Source organism: Hoplias malabaricus, chromosome X2 (assembly GCF_029633855.1).
Source record: "Hoplias malabaricus isolate fHopMal1 chromosome X2, fHopMal1.hap1, whole genome shotgun sequence".
In the NCBI taxonomy this organism is placed as follows: domain Eukaryota; kingdom Metazoa; phylum Chordata; class Actinopteri; order Characiformes; family Erythrinidae; genus Hoplias; species Hoplias malabaricus.
This window is the reverse complement of record NC_089819.1, coordinates 36,727,106-36,748,574: the sequence shown is the minus strand read 5'-3', so window position 1 is coordinate 36,748,574 and position 21,469 is coordinate 36,727,106. Positions and strand designations below refer to the sequence as shown.

Here is a 21,469-nt window from a genome sequence, read left to right as displayed (position 1 = left end):
GCTCACAGTTGTGGGCAAAACAATTTTCAACATCAAGACATTACAAAATATATTTTTAATCAAGACATAATACCAATACATCAAACCAAATTAAATTTCACTCAGATTTGGCAGAAAAATAATGAAAATAACACTGATGATTGGGTGATATGAAAAGAAAATGCTTTCTGAAATATTTGTATACAATTATGCTCCATGTGGAATTTGAGCTCACAATTTAACAGGATACAACCTAACAACATAATCAGAGAGAGAGCTCTATCAAAATCACAATGCAATTTTTCTGCTTTGCTTTCGCAGGTGTCCATCATAGATTAATTCATATTTTGTGCATGTCTTACAGCTTCTGTAAATCCACTAAATTTATTTTATCCTCAATTTGACAAATACAGTTTTCTCGGTATAGCATGGTGTCATCAGAACCTAAAAGAACACTGAAATATTATTATAATAAATTATATTTAGAATTACTACAGGTTAATAGTTCCAATTTTTGGTTATGTTACTGGCATCAAATCCAAAGCGAAAATCTCAATTTCAACATTTGAATGTCCTATTATATATATATATATATATATATATATATATATATATATATATATATATATATATATATATATATATATATATAAATATAAAATAATATTCTACACAAAATATAGCAATAATGTCTGCCCTTTTGTTGTGTTAAGAAAGAGATGTTAAAGAGGGACAGAGACTCACGCTGCTGGTTGCGTTTATCACTAGCATTCTTCAGCGGGAGGCATACGGGACAGTCATGACGCGTGCAGTTCTTCCAGTGAGAGATGATCTGCCGTGATGATGCACAGTGAGCCACTGGGGAGAGAGAGAGAGAGGGTCAGAGGGATATACAGAGACGGTGAGAGACGTTTATATACAGTACATTATACTGTGTTTGTACAGGATTTACACAGCAATGCCAGATATTGAGAGATGTATGACAAGTTGTAGTGTAGTTAATCACAAGCCAAGGACCTGGGACAGAAAAGAAGTCTTGCTCTGACAAGTATATTTCCACACAAACACCTGTATAGATGAATGATTGTGAGCACAAGTGTATGAGACCTGAACATGTATATATTTGCTCTTACTGAGCAAAGTGGCTGAAATATTGAGTCAGCCTAAAAAAAAGAAAGTGAAGCAAGGAAAGAGAAACTAAAAGTAAGCGGGAAGAGAGGAAGAGGAGTTGAGTGAGCGGAATTACACTACGAGTAGATAAAAATAGCAAAGGACTGTGTATGTAAAAATCAGGAGTCCCAACTCATGCAGCTGACACAAAAGGTGGGTATCACCACATCCCTCCACGGGACCGATAAAAGGGTTCTATTATGAGCTTGGACATTCACCACAGAAAGAGTCCTTGGGCAAGACTCCTAACACTGTATTTGCATACATAGCATGATTTAAAATTTTAAGTCACTCAGGATTAAGAGTGCCTGGCAAATACCATAATTTTGACCTACATCAATACACATTAATCTCCACTCAAACACATCAATTTGGGACTCACCCTGGCAGGACTTTCCGGCCTGGCAGTGTGTCATGTGGTTGAGGACGTTCTTCATGGTTCTGCAGTGGGGCAGGGCACAGGCTCGCACCTCCCCATTGGCCTGCTCTCTTCGCTGGCACTTGTGGGCATGAAGCAGCAGAACCAGCTGCTGCTGGATCAGCTTCCTCTTCTCTGGGTCAGCTGTGGGTCCAGCAGATACTCCTTGACCCCCCACCATCCCAACTGATACCTGCTGCTGAGGCTTAAAAAATAAAAAAATAAATAAAAAAATAATAAAACAATAAAATAAAATAAAAATAAGAATGCAGCAGCTTAGAGCAGGGACGGGCAAACTTTTCAACTCAACAGCCACCCTGGGATTTAAAAATGGACATGCAGGCCAAGGGGTTGGTTAATTAATTGATTAAATTATCATGTGAATGGCCATACATGAATGTGATTTTGTAAATTATTATTATTATTATTATTTTTATCTTTTTTTCTGCTTTGTGTATCGCAGTCTAAACAAAACCAATACAGCATTTAAAGCAGCACTTTCAACAAAAGTAAACGGTTTGTGTGTGACACCTTAAACCAGCCAAGTGTTTAGATCACACTGGCATGATCGTTGACTCCAGAGGGGTAGTAGCACTCAACTTAATGGCAAAATGTGACAAATGAATATCTGTAGACCTAATAGACTCTGCTTTAGCCGAGACCAGTAGTATTTGGCATGCACCATCTAGTGGACTCACTTGAATGCAGGATATTGCAGGAAAAAGGTAAAATTAATGTGATTTTAGGACAGTTTTGTAAATACTCAGAGGGCTGGGTAAAACAGCCTAACAGGCCGTAGGTCTTCCACCACTGGTTCAGAGTCTCTTAAAAACTTGTGACCTGTGATACTGGCCATTAGGGTGTAAAGAGGGCAGAGACACAGCATTTGTTCACCAGTGAAGTGAGTCCAGCAATGAGTAGGTTGACCCTCACCATGTTTGGTACACTGCTGACAGTGCCACCCTTCAGGTCTGTGGGGAAAGGTGAGATACTATTCTGAAGAGCAGCTTTATTCTGCAGCTGAGCGTTCACTCCAGCTCCCGAGAGCTGCTGACCTCCTGCCTGGTACTGACCAAATGGACTACTGCTTCCAGCCATGCCCATCTACAGAAGGAGATAGGGAGGGAAAATGGAGGAGGAGGGAAAAAGAGAAATCTACATTGATTAATCCACAGGGTATATGTAACAGTATGAAATAAGCTTTAAAATTTAATCAGACGATAGTTTACGAAAAACAAGTGGCATAAAGCAACTACATTAATGTGTTTTATTTTTGTGCAGATCACTGCAAAACAACAGTAAATCTATTTTTACTTATAATATTAATATTGTTTTTAAAATAAATGCAAATTATACAAAAAAATGATTTGTATAATTTTTTTTGCATAATTTATTTTTATGTCTACTGTGCTTTTATTTTGCAAACAATATTACACACACTCCATATTTTAAAACATTACATTATAACAATCTAAATATAAATAAGAGAATCCACCTAAGCTCAGCGTTTGCAAGCTAAATTGGATCATAGCTTACAAAAAACTGCCAAACTTTAAGCTTTTTATTAATATAAATAATTGAATAATTGTTTGACCATTCTGTCAATGAACGATTGGGGGGAAAAAAAACCCATCCTCAGGTCTCTGATCATCCATTCTAAATAATATTGAAAAATTTGGGTTAAGAATCCCAAGAAATTTAATTTCACATGGGGCAAGTCTAGTAACCCTGTTGAACATGCATGACCTTCAAGCCCTCAGACAGCACTGCATGAGAAATTCATGCTACTTAGAGCCTCATTCACTCAGGAATACTTCAGAAACCCTTTGTCATTTAACAGTACTAATCATGCTGCCATATTTTGTGAGCACAAACTCGTCTCAGATGGTATTCAGAAAAATGGATAGAGGGACTTCCGGTATGACGGGATAGAAGGAAGATGTGGATGTGAGGAGCTCCGGGCACTTATCTTGTTTCAGCTATATTGATAGTAAACTCCATACTTAAAGACTTTCAACAGGATAAAACAAGAATCGTACTTTCAACAGACACCAAATAATATGAGTAATATAAACAATAAACGCAAAATACCCAACCTCCAACGACTCGAGCCTCCACCACCTTAGCGTGTAAATTAGCTGAAATGGTGGCCGCAACCAACGTCATGGAGAAAGAGTAAGTAGGTTAGGAAGTTAGTGAGCAATTGGAGCCTCTCTCAACTAGTTGCCAAGCTTGCAAAACACAGAGCTGACATGATTGAATTCTATACAGTTTTAATCCAAAGAAGGGCTGCAACAACTAATCGATTAAATCGATTAAAATTGATTGTTAAAATAGTTGGCAACTAATTTAATAATCGCTTAGTCGGGTCTAAGTTATTATACACAAAAGTACAGTTGCTACACGTGACGAACTCTGGAAGAAGGGTTTGAAAAATGGCGGAGGCGGTCACAGCAGAGGATAATGTTAGCACAAGCAGAGAGGAAAATGTACGACCCAAGTCATCAAAAGTATGGGAACACTTTACATTAACGCCTTCAAGGAACAGCGTTAGATGCAAAATGTGCACAGCTGATCTCGCAGGGCACAGCAGCACATCACTGCATGAGCACCTGAAAAGGAAGCCTCTTGGAGCTGTGTGTGAAAGAGATTAAGTATAGTAAGTTAATTCTACTTTTTCTCTCACTCAATGTTACTAGAGCCCGCTAAAGTAGTTAAACAACATTTGTTTTTCTTAGTACATTTATATTACACTCGCGTTTAGCGAACAAGCCGAGTTTTCTCTTCCACCTTAAATGTGTCAGCTCGACCAGCAGTTCCAAAACAGGCCATAGTTTTAGTCCAGCTAGCGTTAGCGATGTTAGTTTTTCTCTCACTCAATGTCACTAGAGCCTGCTAGAGTAGTTAAACAAGATGTCTCATTTTTAGTAAATTTATATCACTCTTGTATTTAGCGAGTTTACATTCAGAGTAAAAAAAAAAAAAAAATCCAAACATTTTTTAAAATAATATATTCAAAGCCTTTTCTGACTGGCATTGCGTGTTAGTGTTTGAGTATCACAGCCAAGTGTTTATTACATTATAAGTGTATATTACATTACATACACTGTGTTAAATACTGATAAATATAAAATTAATGTAATAGTTGGGTTAATTCTTCATGTAAACACTAATTTTTAATAATGGTAAGTTGTGTGTTTCTTATATAATTACAACATTAGTTCTCTAAAATCTTAAATATCTTAACCATATCTGATATGTGTTAAATGAATTTCCCTTTTATTCTCAGCACATGGCAGCATCGCCCAATATCCATTTATGTAATTTCAATTTTCCTGCATTGTTGATCAGTAGTTATTAACTTAAAAAAAGATGTATTTTCATATCTACACTTTCTTTCTCACCTCAAAAAACAGCCCAGCATTGCTGACTATGTTTTGAAGAAGATCTGCACACTACAGCAAGCAGCTGTTCTCACTGATGGTATCCTGAATATGCTAGTAACAGACAGAAAACCAAATTTGGCTTGTCTTCCTTTTTTATCCGTTTAATAATCGATTAATCAAAAAAATAATCGACAGATTAATTGATTATCAAATAATCATTAGTTGCAGCCCTAATCCAAAGCTCCATTAAGCCTTTCCAAAATGCTGTGAACTCTGTGCGACCCAGTGAACTCATTTAATGAGCACCTTGTCTCCACAGAAGCTCTTGCAGGGGAAAACTTGTCCAAGCCGAGGTCACCATCGCTCAAATTCAAAAACAAAATGCGACATTAAATCGACCACTTATACAACCTGGAAAATAGTTTGTTTAGAGGAAAATTGTTGTGTCTTTCCATCACTACCAAGAGAAAGAAAAGGTGCTTACATGGGCAAGAGCACATGGAGTAATCTACAACGGTAGTGCTTTAAGACTCTATCCGGAACTTAGTCCTGCTTTATCTAGGAAACTCGCAGCCTACAAGGAGATAAAACGTTCCCTATATTAGAGAAAAATGGATACCAATTTTCTCTTCCAAAGACAAAAGTAACCATCAAAGGCAAAAGCCAACATCTATTAGGATATGCGTATGCTTTACTTTCCCCAGCATGTATGAATTGCATATATGTGAAGGCAGCACTGAAATTGAGAAACAGATTCTGCCATGCCAAGTGTTAATCTGGGAAGTCCGTGGATATTTCAAGACAATGCCAAGCCTCAGTATGCATGTGCTACAAGATCATGGCTTCGTAGGGAGAGTGCATGCACTGGATTGGTCTGTCCGTAGCTCAGATGTCGACAGCATCGTTGCCGTCCAATGAAAATTAAGTTTTTATAAAAATTTAAATTTTGTGACAGAAGGAAAAACCATTCAACGGAAGTCAAAGTAATTCTGGATAATTTCTATTGGTCTGTTTGTCATAAAACAATATTAAGGACAGCTGCTGTGTTCAAATGATGTAGTAAATTAAAAATCTACTAAAATGATGCATGTATGGCACATCATGTAGTGATTCAGGCAACACTTCTCACCGACTGATCTGCAGCTGAAGTAATGTAATGCATCAAGCAAGAAAATTCCACTAGCAAAAAGTTTTGCTAGCAAGTTTTATTCTCAAATTCGTAAGCAATTGGAAATAATAATTAAAATGAAATATGTATTGCTGTGGTAAACATGCCTCTGTCCCTATGTATTTTGGGGGGTTTCCACAACTTTTATATTCAGCTGCTAATGCTAATGTTGCAAAATGATGTAGCCTGAAATTTCAATACATTTTTATTCAATTTCTCTCTTCAGATTTCTGACTGTGCTGCAGGCATCAGCTTGCTAACATACTTGTGAATACCGTGTCCATAGTGACACCATGTATGCATAAGTTAACCAGAGCTTTATAGAGGTAATCTTAATTCAACATTAAAACTGACTAAATTAATGGTACCTTTGCCATGTTGTTGTAGTGTGTTAGGCTGTTCAGGCTTCATTTAAGACCTTGTCTATTGACGAGGCAGAATACGGGTGGAGTACAAGGGGAGCAGAACCTTTTTTTTTTTTTTGGGGGGGAATGGAGCATTGCCTTTATCGCCAGCCACATTGATTCATAAAAACAGAACACTTTGTATCTTCATTTTTGAAAGCTTATAGTTTTGACAACTGCCCTTACATTTCATAATAAACTGACCAGGAGAAATGCTACAGAATTACTTATTAAGAGATTAAATCTCTTACTTAAAAAGTCTGTGGCTTTGGACACCGGTACCATCTTTGCAGAGCTCCTGTAACATGGCTCAGTAGCCAATGAAAGGCTTCTTCTGCATCTGTTGGGAGGGGGGTCTTTAGAATCCCCCTTCTCTGATTTTCCTTCATCTACTCCTCCTCTTCCCCCTCCCTCAGAGCTGATCTCCAGCAGCATGCCGGCCGCTTGCTCTCCTGTGTTGACATCGCTCCAGCAGACCAGATAAAAGAGCCCAGCTGAGCGCCACACACTCCACCACACACACGCACGCACACTAAATGCTAGAGCACACCCCTCCCTTCTCCCCCTCTGTGCTTACTCATTCATATACGGTTTTGCTGCTCGCACTCTCCCTCCCCCTCTCTGGTGGACTGCTGTAAGCTGCTGCTGCTCTAGAGAACAGAGTCGAGAGTCATTCACTTAGGCAGCCCAACACAGCTCTCTCCATCATGGAGATACAAGGTCAAAAACCTTTTTACACTTTTAATAATACATCAATTATTACTACATTAATTTCCAGATTGTTGCTAATCTAAATTTGGAGAACAAAAGGCTCTTAAGTTGAGTAAGGACAGCCTGGAGCAGCAATACCCAAGACTAAGATCACCATGCTCGTTTTAACGTGCAGACTATAGGGGTAGTAAAGCTCACAGAAATGGTCTGTGGCACAATAAAACTCTGGAAGAATGGAGATCCATTAAATACATATAGTATGAACTGGAGTAGTATTTGCAATGCAGAACTAACCGTAAAAGAGCAAAGAGAAACTAAGCAAGCGTAGTGTTGCCAGACCGCCATCATTCACATGCGGTTTTTATTATGTGAGTGAGTTGTACAGAAAGTATAGAGGGCAGGTAATAAATACAGAAATGAAAAAAGGAGAACAAATTGTGTTCATAATATATAACACTGAAATTCTTGTTTTTCTTATTCATTTTTTTAAATAAATACTACATGATATACCACCAAAGAATAAAGACAACCAAGAACATTTTGATTTTAAGAATTACAATGACTTATTTACTGAACGTATCTGGTTAGAGTAAAACACCAAGTTTAAGGTGGCTGTGCGCAGCTATACGAAGTTTTATACACACACTAATACCACCCAACTACAAAGACACACATGCGAAATTAGACAAATTCAGCAGTCCTCCTCTCTCTGAGAGATATAATACGTGTGTGTTAATGTTGCAGAGTTCTGAGCCATCCTGCTGAGCTTGTGAACTAACCCACGACGACCCGAGGCTCTGGCCAACGCAGCCCCAGAAATACACAAACTGAGCGCATTCCTGTCTTATTTCTTATTACTCAGTCACGGTTGGAACTGAAGAACCTACTGTTCTTTGGTTCCAGCTGGGAACAAATTTTTCTGGTTTGTGAACCAGTTTATGTAGATGGAAATGCACCGAATGGTTCCAAATTTAGTTTATGAACTGGAATGTGAAGTATGGCTGAATTTAGGGCTGCAACAACTAATCAATTAAATCGATTGTTAAAATAGTTGGCAACTAATTTAATAATCGATTAGTTGGGTCCAAGTTATTATACACATAGGTACAGTTGCTACACGCGACGAACTCTGGAAAAAGGGTTTGAAAAATGGCGGAGGCGGTCACAGCAGAGGATAATGTTAGCACAAGCAGAGAGAAAAATGTATGACCCAAGTCATCAAAAGTATGGGAGCACTTTACATTAACGCCTTCAAGGAACAGCGTTAGGTGCAAAATGTACACGGCAGCACATCACTGCATGAGCATCTGAAAAGGAAACCTGTTGGAGCTATGTGTGAAAGAGATTAAGTATAGTAAGTTAATTCTACTTTTTCTCTCACTAAAATGTTACTAGAGTCTGCTAGAATAGTTAAACATTTGTTTTTCTTAGTACATTATTACATTCGCGTTTAGTGAACAAGTCTTAGCTTCCCCCGAGTTTTCTCTTCCACCTTAAATGTGTCAGCTCGACCAGCAGTTCCAAAACAGGCCATAGTTTTAGTCAAGCTAGCGTTAGCGATGTTAGTTTTTCTCTCACTCAATGTCACTAGAGCCTGCTAGAGTAGTTAAACAAGATGTCTCATTTTTAGTAAATTTATATCACTCTTGTATTTAGCGAGTTTTCCGTTCCACCTTAAATGTGGCGGCAGTTACATTCAGAGTTAAAAAAAAAAATCAATCCGAACATTTTTTAAAATAATATATTTAAAGCCTTTTTCAAGGTCTTTTCTGACTGGCATTGCATGTTAGTGTTTGAGTATCACAGCGAAGTGTATATTACATTACTTACACTGTTAAATATTGATAAATATAAAATTAATGTAACGGTTGGGTTAATTCTTCATGTAAATACTAATTTTTAATAATGGTAGGTTATGTGTTACTTGTACAATTACAACATTAGTTCTCTAAAATCTTAAATATCTTAACCATATCTGATCATATGTGTTAGTTGAATTTCCCTTTTATTCTTTTTATTCCCTTTTATTATATAAAAACAGCCCAGCATTGCTGACTATGTTTTGTAGAAGAAGATCTGAACACTACAGCAAGCAGCTATTCTCACTGATGGTATCCTGAATATACTAGTAACAGACAGGAAACCAAATTTGGCTCGTCTTCCTCATTATCCGATTAATAATCGATTAATTGAAAAAATAATCGACAGATTAATCGATTAATCAAAATAACCATTAGTTGCAGCCCTAGCTGAATTAACAACAGATGGTGTAGTAGCACCACCTTAAGTTCTCTCTTTTGGCTGAACTAACAGTTCCTACTCACTCATGCGCGTTTCACCATTAGGTGTTAGTCAGTCAGTCAGCTAAAATGCCTCTTCTAAGCTGGTGCCGAAGGCAGACCGGCAACAGCACCTATACTCAATTTTTAAGATTTAACAAAATTTCACGGCAAAGTTCCAAAATATATCGTAAAGCTTTCCTATAAAAGTTACTGGACTTACCCCTTAAATAAGAAAGTGTCCACAAACTATATGTATATTCTCCATGATAACACTGCCAACTAGGGAACATTATTAAAACAAGATCATTAATGGGGCTGTCCATTTTTAGGGCTTCAGGGCTTTGCCCATACTATAAGGTAAATATTTGGGATGAGCGTGCCGGGTGTGTGGTGTCATTCAGAAAGTCTATATCCAACACCCGCTAACCTGCTCGCTAACTCATGCATACAGAGTACACAAAACTTAAACAGAGCTCCATGGAGGCTCTCCAACTAGAGGTAAAAAATAACAAAACTGTAGCTTTGCCATGAGGTTGCTGTACCGTTTTAGGCTTCATTCAGGACATATGTTGACAAATCTGAAAATGAGTGGAGCAAAGAGATTTATTAAACTGCTGGAGAGTTTGAATAAAGGTGGAGCGGAGTGTTGCCTTTAATAACCAGCCACATTTACACTTCCCCCCAACCCAACCCCCCCCCCCCCCCCCCCCAAAAAAAACCCCAGAATATCTGAATATATTAGTTTATCAAAAAACTGAATACCTCTACATAATGAACAAATAGTGGAATACTCAGCCCTAATCATTACAACTTCCATACAAGTGCTGAACCTGCCATTTATGCAACAGCATCTTGATCTGGTATAAAGAAGGATCAAATTGGTGGCTGTAGTCGGGTGTTTTTGTGAACACTGGTGAACTGGTCTGTTTCTTTGAGGCCATATACAAGAGAAACTCCAGCAATGCTCTGATGTGGTGGGGTAGTAAGAGAAGTGTAAGACACGCACAAAAGGGCTCCCTATCGATTTCCTGTGAAACCACAGTAGTGGCTCCAAAAAGTAAACAGTGTTTTTTCATTCATTCATTGTCTGTAACCGCTTATCCATTTCAGGGTCGACAAGAATAACCTGACAACAGCATAAACAACTTCCAGTAATGTGCAGATGTACAGTCATTCCTCATGATATTGTCACAATGCTTATGCAATGTACAACATTAAAATGTAAATTTACACTATAATCATACACAAAAAAAAAATTAAGGCGGCCATCTATTTAGTGTTTTTGCTGCAAGAAATGTGATACATGTTTGTGCAGCATGTGCAGAAAAAAATTCCTGAACATTAGTGGCTGTGTTCACACATGCTAACTTTATCCTGCTAGCCCCCTAGTAGATGACTTTGTTTGTTAAATATATAGTAGAAAACAAAAGGCTGCCTCACAGAAACATTCTTCAAACATAAAGAGACTATGATAAATATTACCTCAACAATGTTCAACACATTTCTGTTCGAGGCTCCAGTAAGACACTGAGGTGCTCACTGTGGTGAATGGTGGACCTACAGCACTAAAGCAGCATGTGTAAAGCAGCAATTCACTCAACTCTCTGACACCTTGAACACTTCAACCCTTGCGCCTTCTGAACACCTTTCAACAACGTCAACAAGTGTATATTTTAATGAAGGATTTAGGGGTTATGGCAAGAGATGGGACATGGAAAGCCTGCAGGCAGCAAAATCCCATACATTTTTTGGCGATTTAGAAATCCCCCTTTTTTAGGTCCCAAAAAGTGCACCTGTCCAGGGGGAAAAATATTGCGCTTGGTCACCACCAAATGGTTCCAAATTTAGCTCACAAACTGGAATGTGAAATATGGCTTAATTAACAACAGATGATGTAGTGGCACCACCTTATATTTCTCTGTGAAATATGGCTGAACAAACTACTAGTTCCAACTAGTGCATGTGTCAGTCAGTCAGTCAGCGTAAATGCCTCTTCTAGGCCGGTCCGGTAGGCAGACCAGCTATAGAAAAACATTTTTTTTTTAAATTACATTTTATTATATATTAAATTTGTTTATTCAGCCTGCAAAAATATATTGATTTATCATCATCATTTGTGATGCATGAATAAGAATACATATATATATATTGCTTAGTATGAACCCTCATATAGGTCCTAAATTTCCCAAAGTCTGATATCATTAACTTTAATTTAAGGTCCTCAGATACAAAATTTGTGGCTAATGAGCAAGCCACAAAACACACTCTGATTAGATGGCTTCAGACTGGATTGATAGAAGCGTATTATATGAATAAGTGTCAGGGTGGGTCAACCAGTGTCTGCAGCTACCTTATACACCACCAAGATCATATCACTGTTTTGCATTTGGTTAGTTATATTTGGTTTGTTTAAATGCATCCTAGTTCATGTTAGTTAATGGAAAAAATACATGGAGGCATTAGACATGGTGTGAAGGTCCCGTTATTGTTCCATTAGACAGAAAGAAGAGGAGAGGGAGGGGGGAGAGGAGAAGAGGGGAAAAAAAAAAACAAAAAAAAAAACACAACACACAAATGTGAATATGCCTTAAAACATGTTTCCCAAAATAATAATAATTAAAAAAATGCCCACAAATATTTTTTCAACACGAACAAACTCAGGGGGTGGGGGTGGGGGATCACCATACTGATTCTGGAATGCTCAATTCTTTCAAACTGACCTATTCAAGGCATCTGATACAAAAACCATAACTCTGAATTATGTGAGAACTCATAATTCTCACACACACAACGCAGACATGCTGGCAAGTGATTTTTTGCAAGTCCAAGTTAAGTCAAGTTTTTGAGCTCGAGTCCAAGTTCAGTCTCAAGTCAGCCATGGTTGAAAAACATGAATGACATCTGTTCTGGCCCATAGCATTTTATTGCCATCTTATGCGTTTAAAATCATGTACTATACTGTCAAATATTAGCACACACCACTGTATTAACATTGATCAGTTTTATGTTCGATTTTAAAAGTACATTTCAATGCAAAATGAGGAAACCCACAAAAAAGCTTCAAGTTTACAACTGTACTTTTACAATATTTGAGCAATTTTCTTTGTTGTATGCGTTTAGCCTCAGTTATTATTAAGTAATACTGCTGTGTAGCCAGACATCTCACTCATGACATTTCAGTGTTTCAAGGGGGAAGGGGAAGAGAAAGAGGAGAGGGAGAGGAAAAAAATAAAAATAAACAAACAAACCCTATAGGCCTGTTAACACGACTTATTACATTACACAAAGATTATTCACATGTCACCAAACTCCTGTACTTGTGCTCAATGATGTCTGCCTGTAAGATGGCAAAATGGATGCAAGGGGCGATCTAACAGCCAGAATGATGAAGCTGCCCACAGCACTGCCTGTGTGCACTGTGTAAATATCGGACTCTGGCGCTAATATATCGGCCGATGCCGATTATATAAAAAATGCCAAAAATTGGCAGATTAATCGGCCGGCCACTAGTCTAAAGTGGTAGTTTGAGCCATGACCCATATTTGACACAAAAGTTTTTAATGACACAAATATTTAAATAACACACCCAGCACTTTAAAACAGCATTTACCCTTATCCTTGGGAGCAAACAATCCAATAACAATCACACGTTGCAATACATCAAACACCACACTCTAGTTGTTTGAATAAAACTCTTTGAAACAGTGCACTCTATAGTCTAAACATCTACCCATCCAGTAGGTGACTATCATCACTGTGATAATATTTCTGAAATACGTTTAAAAAAAAAACCAAAAAAAAAAAAAACCACTAAACTCATGGAGTTTTTTAAAAGCAATTTTTTGCTTCTTAATATCCAGTTGGATACAGATGAATCTGTTTTACCCCTTGGTTATATATATATATATATATATATATATATATATATAAGAAAATTACCAACTGTGCCTTACTTACCTTGTTCATGTTGCCAGCTTGTTGAGCATTGATTCCCATCTGCTGTGCCCCCTGTGCCTGTGTGAGAGTCTCAGCCAGGACACTGCTACCAGGTGCTGCTCCAGCTGCTGTCACAGGGTTTCCTACAGTGGGAGCCCCCTGCAAGGCAGGGTTCTGGTACTGCATTCCGGCTCCTCTGCCTCTTCCGGCTGGACCTAGAGCTCCATTGATCACCTGACCCTGCTGGGCGGTTGCATTCTGTCCCATCATACTGTGCTGCTGGGCACTATTTAGCATAGTCTGATTAAAGCCTGTGTTCAAGCCCATGCTGGCTGCTCCTGCAGCATTACCCTGGGCTCCTGCAGGACCCCCTGGCTTCTGAGTCTGTGAGGGGTGTGAGGGTGACCCCTGACCCATGGGGCTCTTCCCCAGAGCTCCGAGCTGTGTCCCCATGCCACCGGGAGCAGGACTGCCTGTGTTCAGCCCCGCTGGCAGATTAGAACTGCTCCCAGCTCGGAGGAGCTCAGAGAGCTGCTTATGTTTAGCTGCAGCATCAGGAACCAGACTTCCAGCTGCCCCACCACCATTAGAGGGCATGGTCATCAAGCCCAGGTCCCCATTGGGACCATTAGGAATCAGCTCATCAGGCAGATTACTCTCCAGGTCATCCCACGACAGGGAGTTAAGCTCTGCAGAAGAAACAGAATGGGGAGATGGGAAGAGTATGATTAGATATATTTTTTCTTTTAACATCTAAAAGCTTTAATTGTGCATCATCAGGCTTTAACACTCAAGTCCCAGGACAGTATTATTCAGGATACTTTATGCAGACTTCATGTTTTTTTTCCAATATGCTGCTTTCAAAAGATGTATTAACAGGAGACAAAATGGCTAAAATGAATGTTCAATAGTGCCTTTCTCAAGATGGTTTTTCCTCTTGAAAAACTGGAACCTCAACTGCTCAACAAAACAAAAAACAAAAACACAAAACATTTTGCTAGTTAGTTCTCAATCTTGGTCCTAGTGGGCCATTTCCATGAACAGTTGAAGATTCCCCTGTTCTCAGCAGCTAAATAACAACCGCTTCCAAAATTGAAGTGAGTGTGATGGAGTGAGGAGAAAACTACAACCTGCAAGGCAGTGGCCCACTAGGACCTGGACTGAGAACCTCTGTACTAAGATGCTACTTTATAATTTACAAAAAAGCATGCATGTATGTAAAAAGCATCATGAACTGCTCTAGATCAAGGCACTGAATGATGGATACTCACACTTCAACCATTATGTATTCAAGCTTAAGAGCAACATTCTTGCATTTAAGAAGACCCTAATTCTTACGTATGCCCAGATAAAACTAAACAAACAATGAAAGACAAAGCAAAACACTTAAATCCAAGTAACCATTTACTGACTCCGCATTAATTTAGATAGAAAACACAAATGTGCATAAGAGGTAAATAAATAAATACATAAATAAATAAATAAAAAAACACTAAAATATCCCTCCACATAGAGCCTAATGGACTGTGTGCTGCTTTTCAGAGTACATTGCTCATTGAAATGTGGGCATATGGAGTACCCATATTACCACTGGATACAGAGTAAAGCACAAACACAGCAGGCCAGCAGGTGCTCCACATAAGCATGTGTCTGGAAAGGGGATCATCCCTTTCTCTTTTATCGCTCCAACACACTCGCTTGCTCACTAACCCCCCCAAACACACACCCTTAAATCACTACCCCTCCCCACCTTGTCCCCTACTCATTCACCCTCACACACACCCTTGTCTGTGGATCTCTTTGCTGAATCACACTTCAGCAGGCAATGTGGACTTAACTGCACACATTTAACTCTAACAGTCTCTCTCTAACTGACACTCAGCAGGGGAAACCACTGATGTGATTGTCGTAGGGCTATCCCAAATACCATTATAAGGGCTTCTAAGCTTTGTCATTCTGAAAATCTGCATCCAACACCTGCTTTAACCCCTTTGAGTATGAGGCCTTTCAGTCATGTCTTATGTGATCTGACATGCCTTGATAATAAAACAAATAAAAACCTGTTTGTTCCCAAAAAAGCTACACATGCTAATATTGAGCACAAACCCAGCAACAACAATTGAGAGAGGTATGTATGTCATTCATCTGTTTTTTTTTTTAATTAACTAAAAACTGACTTCCCAAAAACCTAATTTAAAAAGGTGCTGCTATGTAGTGAAAATACACATTGTGAACATTTAAATTTTCTTTAGAGCTCCAAACTGTGTAGACATGGGGTGTTGGCTACACACTGGTGTTTACATCCATCCATCCATCCATTATCTGTAACCACTTATCCAATTTAGGGTCGCGGGGGGTCCAGAGCCTACCTGGAATCATTGGGCGCAAGGCGGGAATACACCCTGGAGGGGACGCCAGTCCTTCACAGGGCAACACAGAAATACACACACTCACACCTACGGACACTTTCGAGTCGCCAATCCACCTGCAACGTGTGTTTTTGGACTGTGGGAGGAAACCGGAGCACCCGGAGGAAACCCACGCGGACACGGGGAGAACACACCAACTCCTCACAGACAGTCACCCGGAGTGGGAATCGAACCCACAACCTCCAGGCCCCTGGAGCTGTGTGACTGCGACACTACCTGCTGCGCCACCGTGCCGCCCCCTGGTGTTTACAGCTTTCTGATATTTTAATTAGATTTTCGTTTCTATTTTCTTTCTTTTCTATTTTGTTATGAATCTGATGTGGAACAATTTTTCTATACCCGTGGCTCACACTATTTATTTATTGACTATTTATGAGATAGATGTGAAAGACAGGTGAGAAATCCCCTCCCCACTATCAACGATAATGGCCCATTAGCCCCCACCACATCAGTGAGGCCCAACTGAATAAGCTGTGGCATTTATTTATTAGGCAAAGAAACAGACTGTTTGGAGCAACAAAATCATACATATGAGCTCCAGACCTTCTGCTTGAAAGCAGCAGAGAGCAGCCCTATTATCATATAGCCCAGCTATTATCATATGAATATCAATGGGTGGGCCATCAAGGATCGTGGTCTGAGTCTCAGAGAGAGACGTGCCTCTTGTTACTTATCGTTATCATAGACAATCACCCAGAGCAAGGCACAGGTCCCAGGACCCTGGAGCTGTGTGACAGCAACACTAGCTGCTGCACCACCATGCTGCCCAGTCTTGACTAATTTGAGGTAGGTGTGTGCGATTTTGTCCACGATACATCATCCCACAGAGATTGTTAGATCATGCTAATTCAGTCCGCTGCAGTTCTTATAAGTTGTTTAAATGCTGTGTACATATCAATCAATTGGGCAGGCTCTCGGAACGCAAATAATGTAAGTCAGTACCGTAAAATGTATGACTACGGAATAAAAAAGGTTGTACACTTCAAAACAAGACCGAATTTGAGTCTGTCAATCCAAGAGTAATCCTCATGTTCGTGTAGAGTACTTGCAAGAGACCAAAAAAATAAAAAAAAGTTTAAAATAAAGCAAAACAAACCAAAAAAAAATTTAAGTATGTTCCCTGTGGGTCTCCGCTATGGCTGGAGACGAATCTGGGTGAAGCTCAACCAAAGAGGCGGGGAGGCAACAATGATTCGATGCCTGACAGACATAGACTAAAAGAGACAATGCAGGCAGATTTACAGGGGTTGGACAATGAAACTGAAGCACCTAGTTTTAGAACACAATAATTTATTAGTATGGTGTAGGGCCTCCTTTTGCGGCCAATACAGCATCAATTCGTCTTGGGAATGACATATACAAGTCCTGCACAGTGGTCAGAGGGATTTTAAGCCATTCTTCTTGCAGGATAGTGGCCAGGTCAATACGTGATGCTGGTGGAGGAAAACATTTCCTGACTCGCTCCTCCAAAACATCCCAAAGTGGCTCAATAATATTTAGATCTGGTGACTGTGCAGGCTGTGGGAGATGTTCAACTTCACTTTCATGTTCATCAAACCAATCTTTCACCAGTCTTGCTGTGTGTATTGGTGCATTGTCATCCTGATACATGGCACCGCCTTCAGGTTTGAACCATTGGATGCACATGGTCCTCCAGAATGTTTCGGTACTCCTTGGCATCTTGCCATCTAGCACAAGTATTGGGCTGAGGGAATACCATGATATGGCAGCCCAAACCATCACTGATCCACCTCCCATGCTTCACTCTGGGCATGCAACAGTCTGGGTGGTATGCTTCGTTGTGGCTTCTCCACACCGTAACTCTCCTGGATGTGGGGAAAACAGTAAAGATGGACTCAGAGAACAATACATGTTTCACATTGTCCACAGCCCAAGATTTCTGCTCCTTGCACCATTGAAACCGACGTTTGGCATTGGCATGAGTGCTATAGCAGCACGGCCGTGTATATTGACCCTGAGGAGCTCCCGATGGACAGTTCTGGTGGAAACAGGAGAGTTGAGGTGCACATTTAATTCTGCCGTGTTTTGGGCAGCTGTAATTTTATGTTTTTTGGATACAGTCCGGGTTAGCACCCAAACATTCCTTTCAGACAGCTTCCTCTTGCGTCCACAGTTAATCCTGTTGGATGTGTTTTGTCCTTATTGGTGGTATGCTGACATTACCCTGGATACTGTGGCTCTTGATACATCACAAAGTCTTGGTCACAGATGCGCACCAACAATTTGTCCTCTTTTGAACTCTGGTATGTCACCCATAATGTTGTGTGCATTGCAATATTTTGAGCAAAAATATTACCCTGCTAATTGAACTTTGATACTCTGCTCTTACTAGTGCAATGTGCAATTAATGAAGATTGGCCACCAGGCTGGTCCAATTTAGCCATGAAACCTCCCACGTTAAAATGACAGGTGTTTCGGTTTCATTGTCCAACCCCTGTATATGGCAATATCAATCAAAATAAACAACAAACAAAACAAGAAATACGTTTTCAAAGCTTAGATTCCTTTCACAATCTGCCTTTTCCCTACTGAATCCATTTGAACACAGGAGGGAAGTGAGGGAGGTGGCCTCACTACAGCTAATCGGGAAAAGCTCCCTCCTTCAAATACGCCTGGCCTTAAAGGGGAAGAGTACTGAGTTAGAAACAAGACTAAATATCAGAAACAAATCTAGGTGAGAGATGTTTTTTCCTCTTTGGTGGGTAAAATGTCATTTGGAGAGGTGCATGAGATTAGTTTGACATGGTAGGTAATATGAAAAAAATGTTGCCATTAAGTGTAGATAATACAATATATATTTTGTCAGCAGTAAAATTAACCATTCATTCAGAGAGAGAGAGAGAGAGAGATGCTTGACTGAGCCACTTTTTTTTCCTTTTAACGTGTTTACTCACACCAGGGTATTACTGAAATGTGGAAGCATGTAGGAACCACAGTAACTCAGAGCACTGAGTCACCCGCTGCATAAAATTCACCAATGCTCTGCTGATTCACAAAACACAGAGCTCCAAACCTCCTCTGGCATTCACATCAGCACAAAAACTATACATTGCGATCTTCATGGCATGAAGCAGTTGTGTACAAGCCTTACATCAAGTAAAACTATCCAAGTGTCAAATAGAGTGGTGAAAATCATTCTGCCACTTGACTCTGGAGCTGTGGAAATATTTTGTGAAGTGACAAATCATGCTTCTCTGTCTGGCATTCTGATGGACGAGTCTGGATTTGGTGAATGCCAGGACGACATTACCTGCCTGACTGCACTGTGCCAACTGCAGGGATTGGTGGAGGAGGGATATTGCTATGGGATTTTTTTTTTTTGGCCAAGGCCTCTTGATTCCAGTTACGTTAATGCTTCAGATGATTGTATGTTTGCAACGTTGTGGAAACAGTTTGGGGAAGGCCCTTCCTGAGCCAGGATGACTGTGCCCAGTGTGCAACGAAAGGTGTTTGGCGTATAAGAACTTGACTTGCCTGCAAATAAATAGGTATAAACAAAGGGAAATATGACAAAAAAAGATAAAGCTTAGACATTTGTTCCATAAGTTGTTCACATGTTTTATAAATACTAACAAAAACCTCACATACTCAAAGACAGAAGTAATAAATAATAATATCATCCTCCTCAACCCAATACTGTTGCACCTTTCCTTCTCACTTCCTCTCTTTCCCAACTGCTTCAACTGCCCAAACAATACTGCCCCCCAACATTCAAATCATTGATTCTCTTTACAATTAACACCTTCTCCATCTTTCCCTCTAGTCTGGACTTCGTTAGCTCCTAGGTTCGGCAGAAAGTTATAAATAGGAGTCTGGGCAGCTGCAGCTGTCACATGTTGGCCCTGGTTTTGATGGTTGTGTCTACATTGAGACAGGTGCAGTATGGCTGGGATTTCACTCTTAACCATAGCCTAAGGACCCAGAGGTGCAGCCTCCCTCTCTCCATCACACTCTGAGCATCTCCAAACTCTCTCTCAGACCATCTCTCTGACAATTCCCATCTTAATCATGCTCTCCTTCAGATCATATTCTCCCTCTTTTTTAGACCAAATTCTCCTCTGCCTCCTTTGGCCCTCTCTAACCACATCCATAGTGTTTTCTCAGACTCCTCACTATTTCAGATCCAAGTCCCCCATCTCACACTATTTCCTTCTTCCTCCCTTTTATTATGTGCTATGGAAATACTTACTGCTTACTAAACAATGACACTGAACTTTTATTTGGAGACGTTTAGATTGATTGCTATACATGCTGCCAATTGTCAACTGCACAAAACAGTAGTCTTGGTTAAAATCAATTCTGCTTCAGACCAACTTCAGTCATCAAGAGCTGTCTTTTCTCAGTTTCTAAATGCTTTTGTAACTTTTGTTCTGTGAGATGGACTGATATTGTGCTGTAAGTTTCTGAAAACCTAAGAGCTTGTGTAAAGTTGTGTAAAATCAAACTTAATCAAAAAGAAGAAAAAGAGGGAGAACTGATCTCCATACAGTTTTATTAACTGTCTAAGTCTGGTCCCTTTGGGGATTCAGTTCACGCAATTTGTTCATTTTTGACCAACAGGCTGTGGGAATTAAATTTACAGTCACAATTTGGAAATCCTTTAGACTGTATTTAGGAGAGGAGACAATGTTCAACTATTCAACGTCATCACACTTTCATGTGGAGTTTGATCAAAGCATGAACAAACAGTTTGCTCTCCCAATTAAACCTACTGTTTGTACCTTTTCCTACATGTATGATTTCATTTGTTTGGTCTTTGGCAGTGTTGGGAAAGCAAGAAAAGTATCTGGTAGTTCTATTTTGTGCATGAAAGAAAGTGATTTTCAGATACTCAGTCAGCAGTACATATAGATGCTGTCTGTCCTAGACAGCTGGCTTTTCCTGTGCTTGTTTCAATGGCCAGGTTTTGGTCACTTATTCATTTTCTTGTTAGGATTTGCCTTTGTTTGTTTCAGTCTGATTAAATAATTTGCCTCAATCAAGTATTTCATAACATATCAATTTGCTCCGGAGTGCTGGTTTTTCCAATACCCAATAAAATGTATAATTTGCCTTTATATTGACATCAATATGTTGACGATTGTGCAGCTTTGTTTCTGAGATTATTGTCCTGGATAGTTGAAAACTTTGATCATAATCTGATTGATTGGCAGCGTTTGCACCAGAATCTTTTCCTCTGCGCTGAGAATGAGGGGGGATTTGTCCAAGTTCTGCTGGCCAGAATATAAACACATTTGTTTCTCTCTAACCATCACCTTCTCTCTCAGACCACACCTAATTCTTTCTAAGTGTGCAAAGGACAAGTGTACAGAATTTGTTCACTTAAAAAACTGCTTCAAGAGAAGGACAAAATGCACATTCTCAATAAAACAAAAGCAAAAATAGCTGAGATTACACTCAACTTGACCGTTTGTATTCTGATAACCTGATGTTATTATTAAAGCAACTTCCATTTCTGGTCACATCTCTTAGGCACATAACTCCTTTACAAAATGAGCAAACTTCAAATGTTTGATTAATACAAACATCTGGGATAACAGGGCAATTGTACAAAAGATTTGTATC

The 21,469-nt window shown here is 39.5% G+C and overlaps 1 protein-coding gene across 1 annotated transcript in view; it reads right to left on the bottom strand.

Moving 5' to 3' along the window:
- LOC136676174 (CREB-binding protein-like) overlaps positions 1-21,469 on the bottom strand; it is a 61,269-nt gene that overhangs the window by 23,455 nt on the left and 16,345 nt on the right. Inside the window, exons 2-5 of the mRNA XM_066653016.1 lie at positions 13,476-14,143; positions 2,501-2,671; positions 1,532-1,772; positions 724-837 (exon numbers count right to left, since the gene is read on the bottom strand). Of these exons, the coding sequence (XP_066509113.1) occupies positions 724-837; positions 1,532-1,772; positions 2,501-2,671; positions 13,476-14,143 (1,194 nt within the window). The remainder of the gene's footprint in view (positions 1-723; positions 838-1,531; positions 1,773-2,500; positions 2,672-13,475; positions 14,144-21,469) is intronic.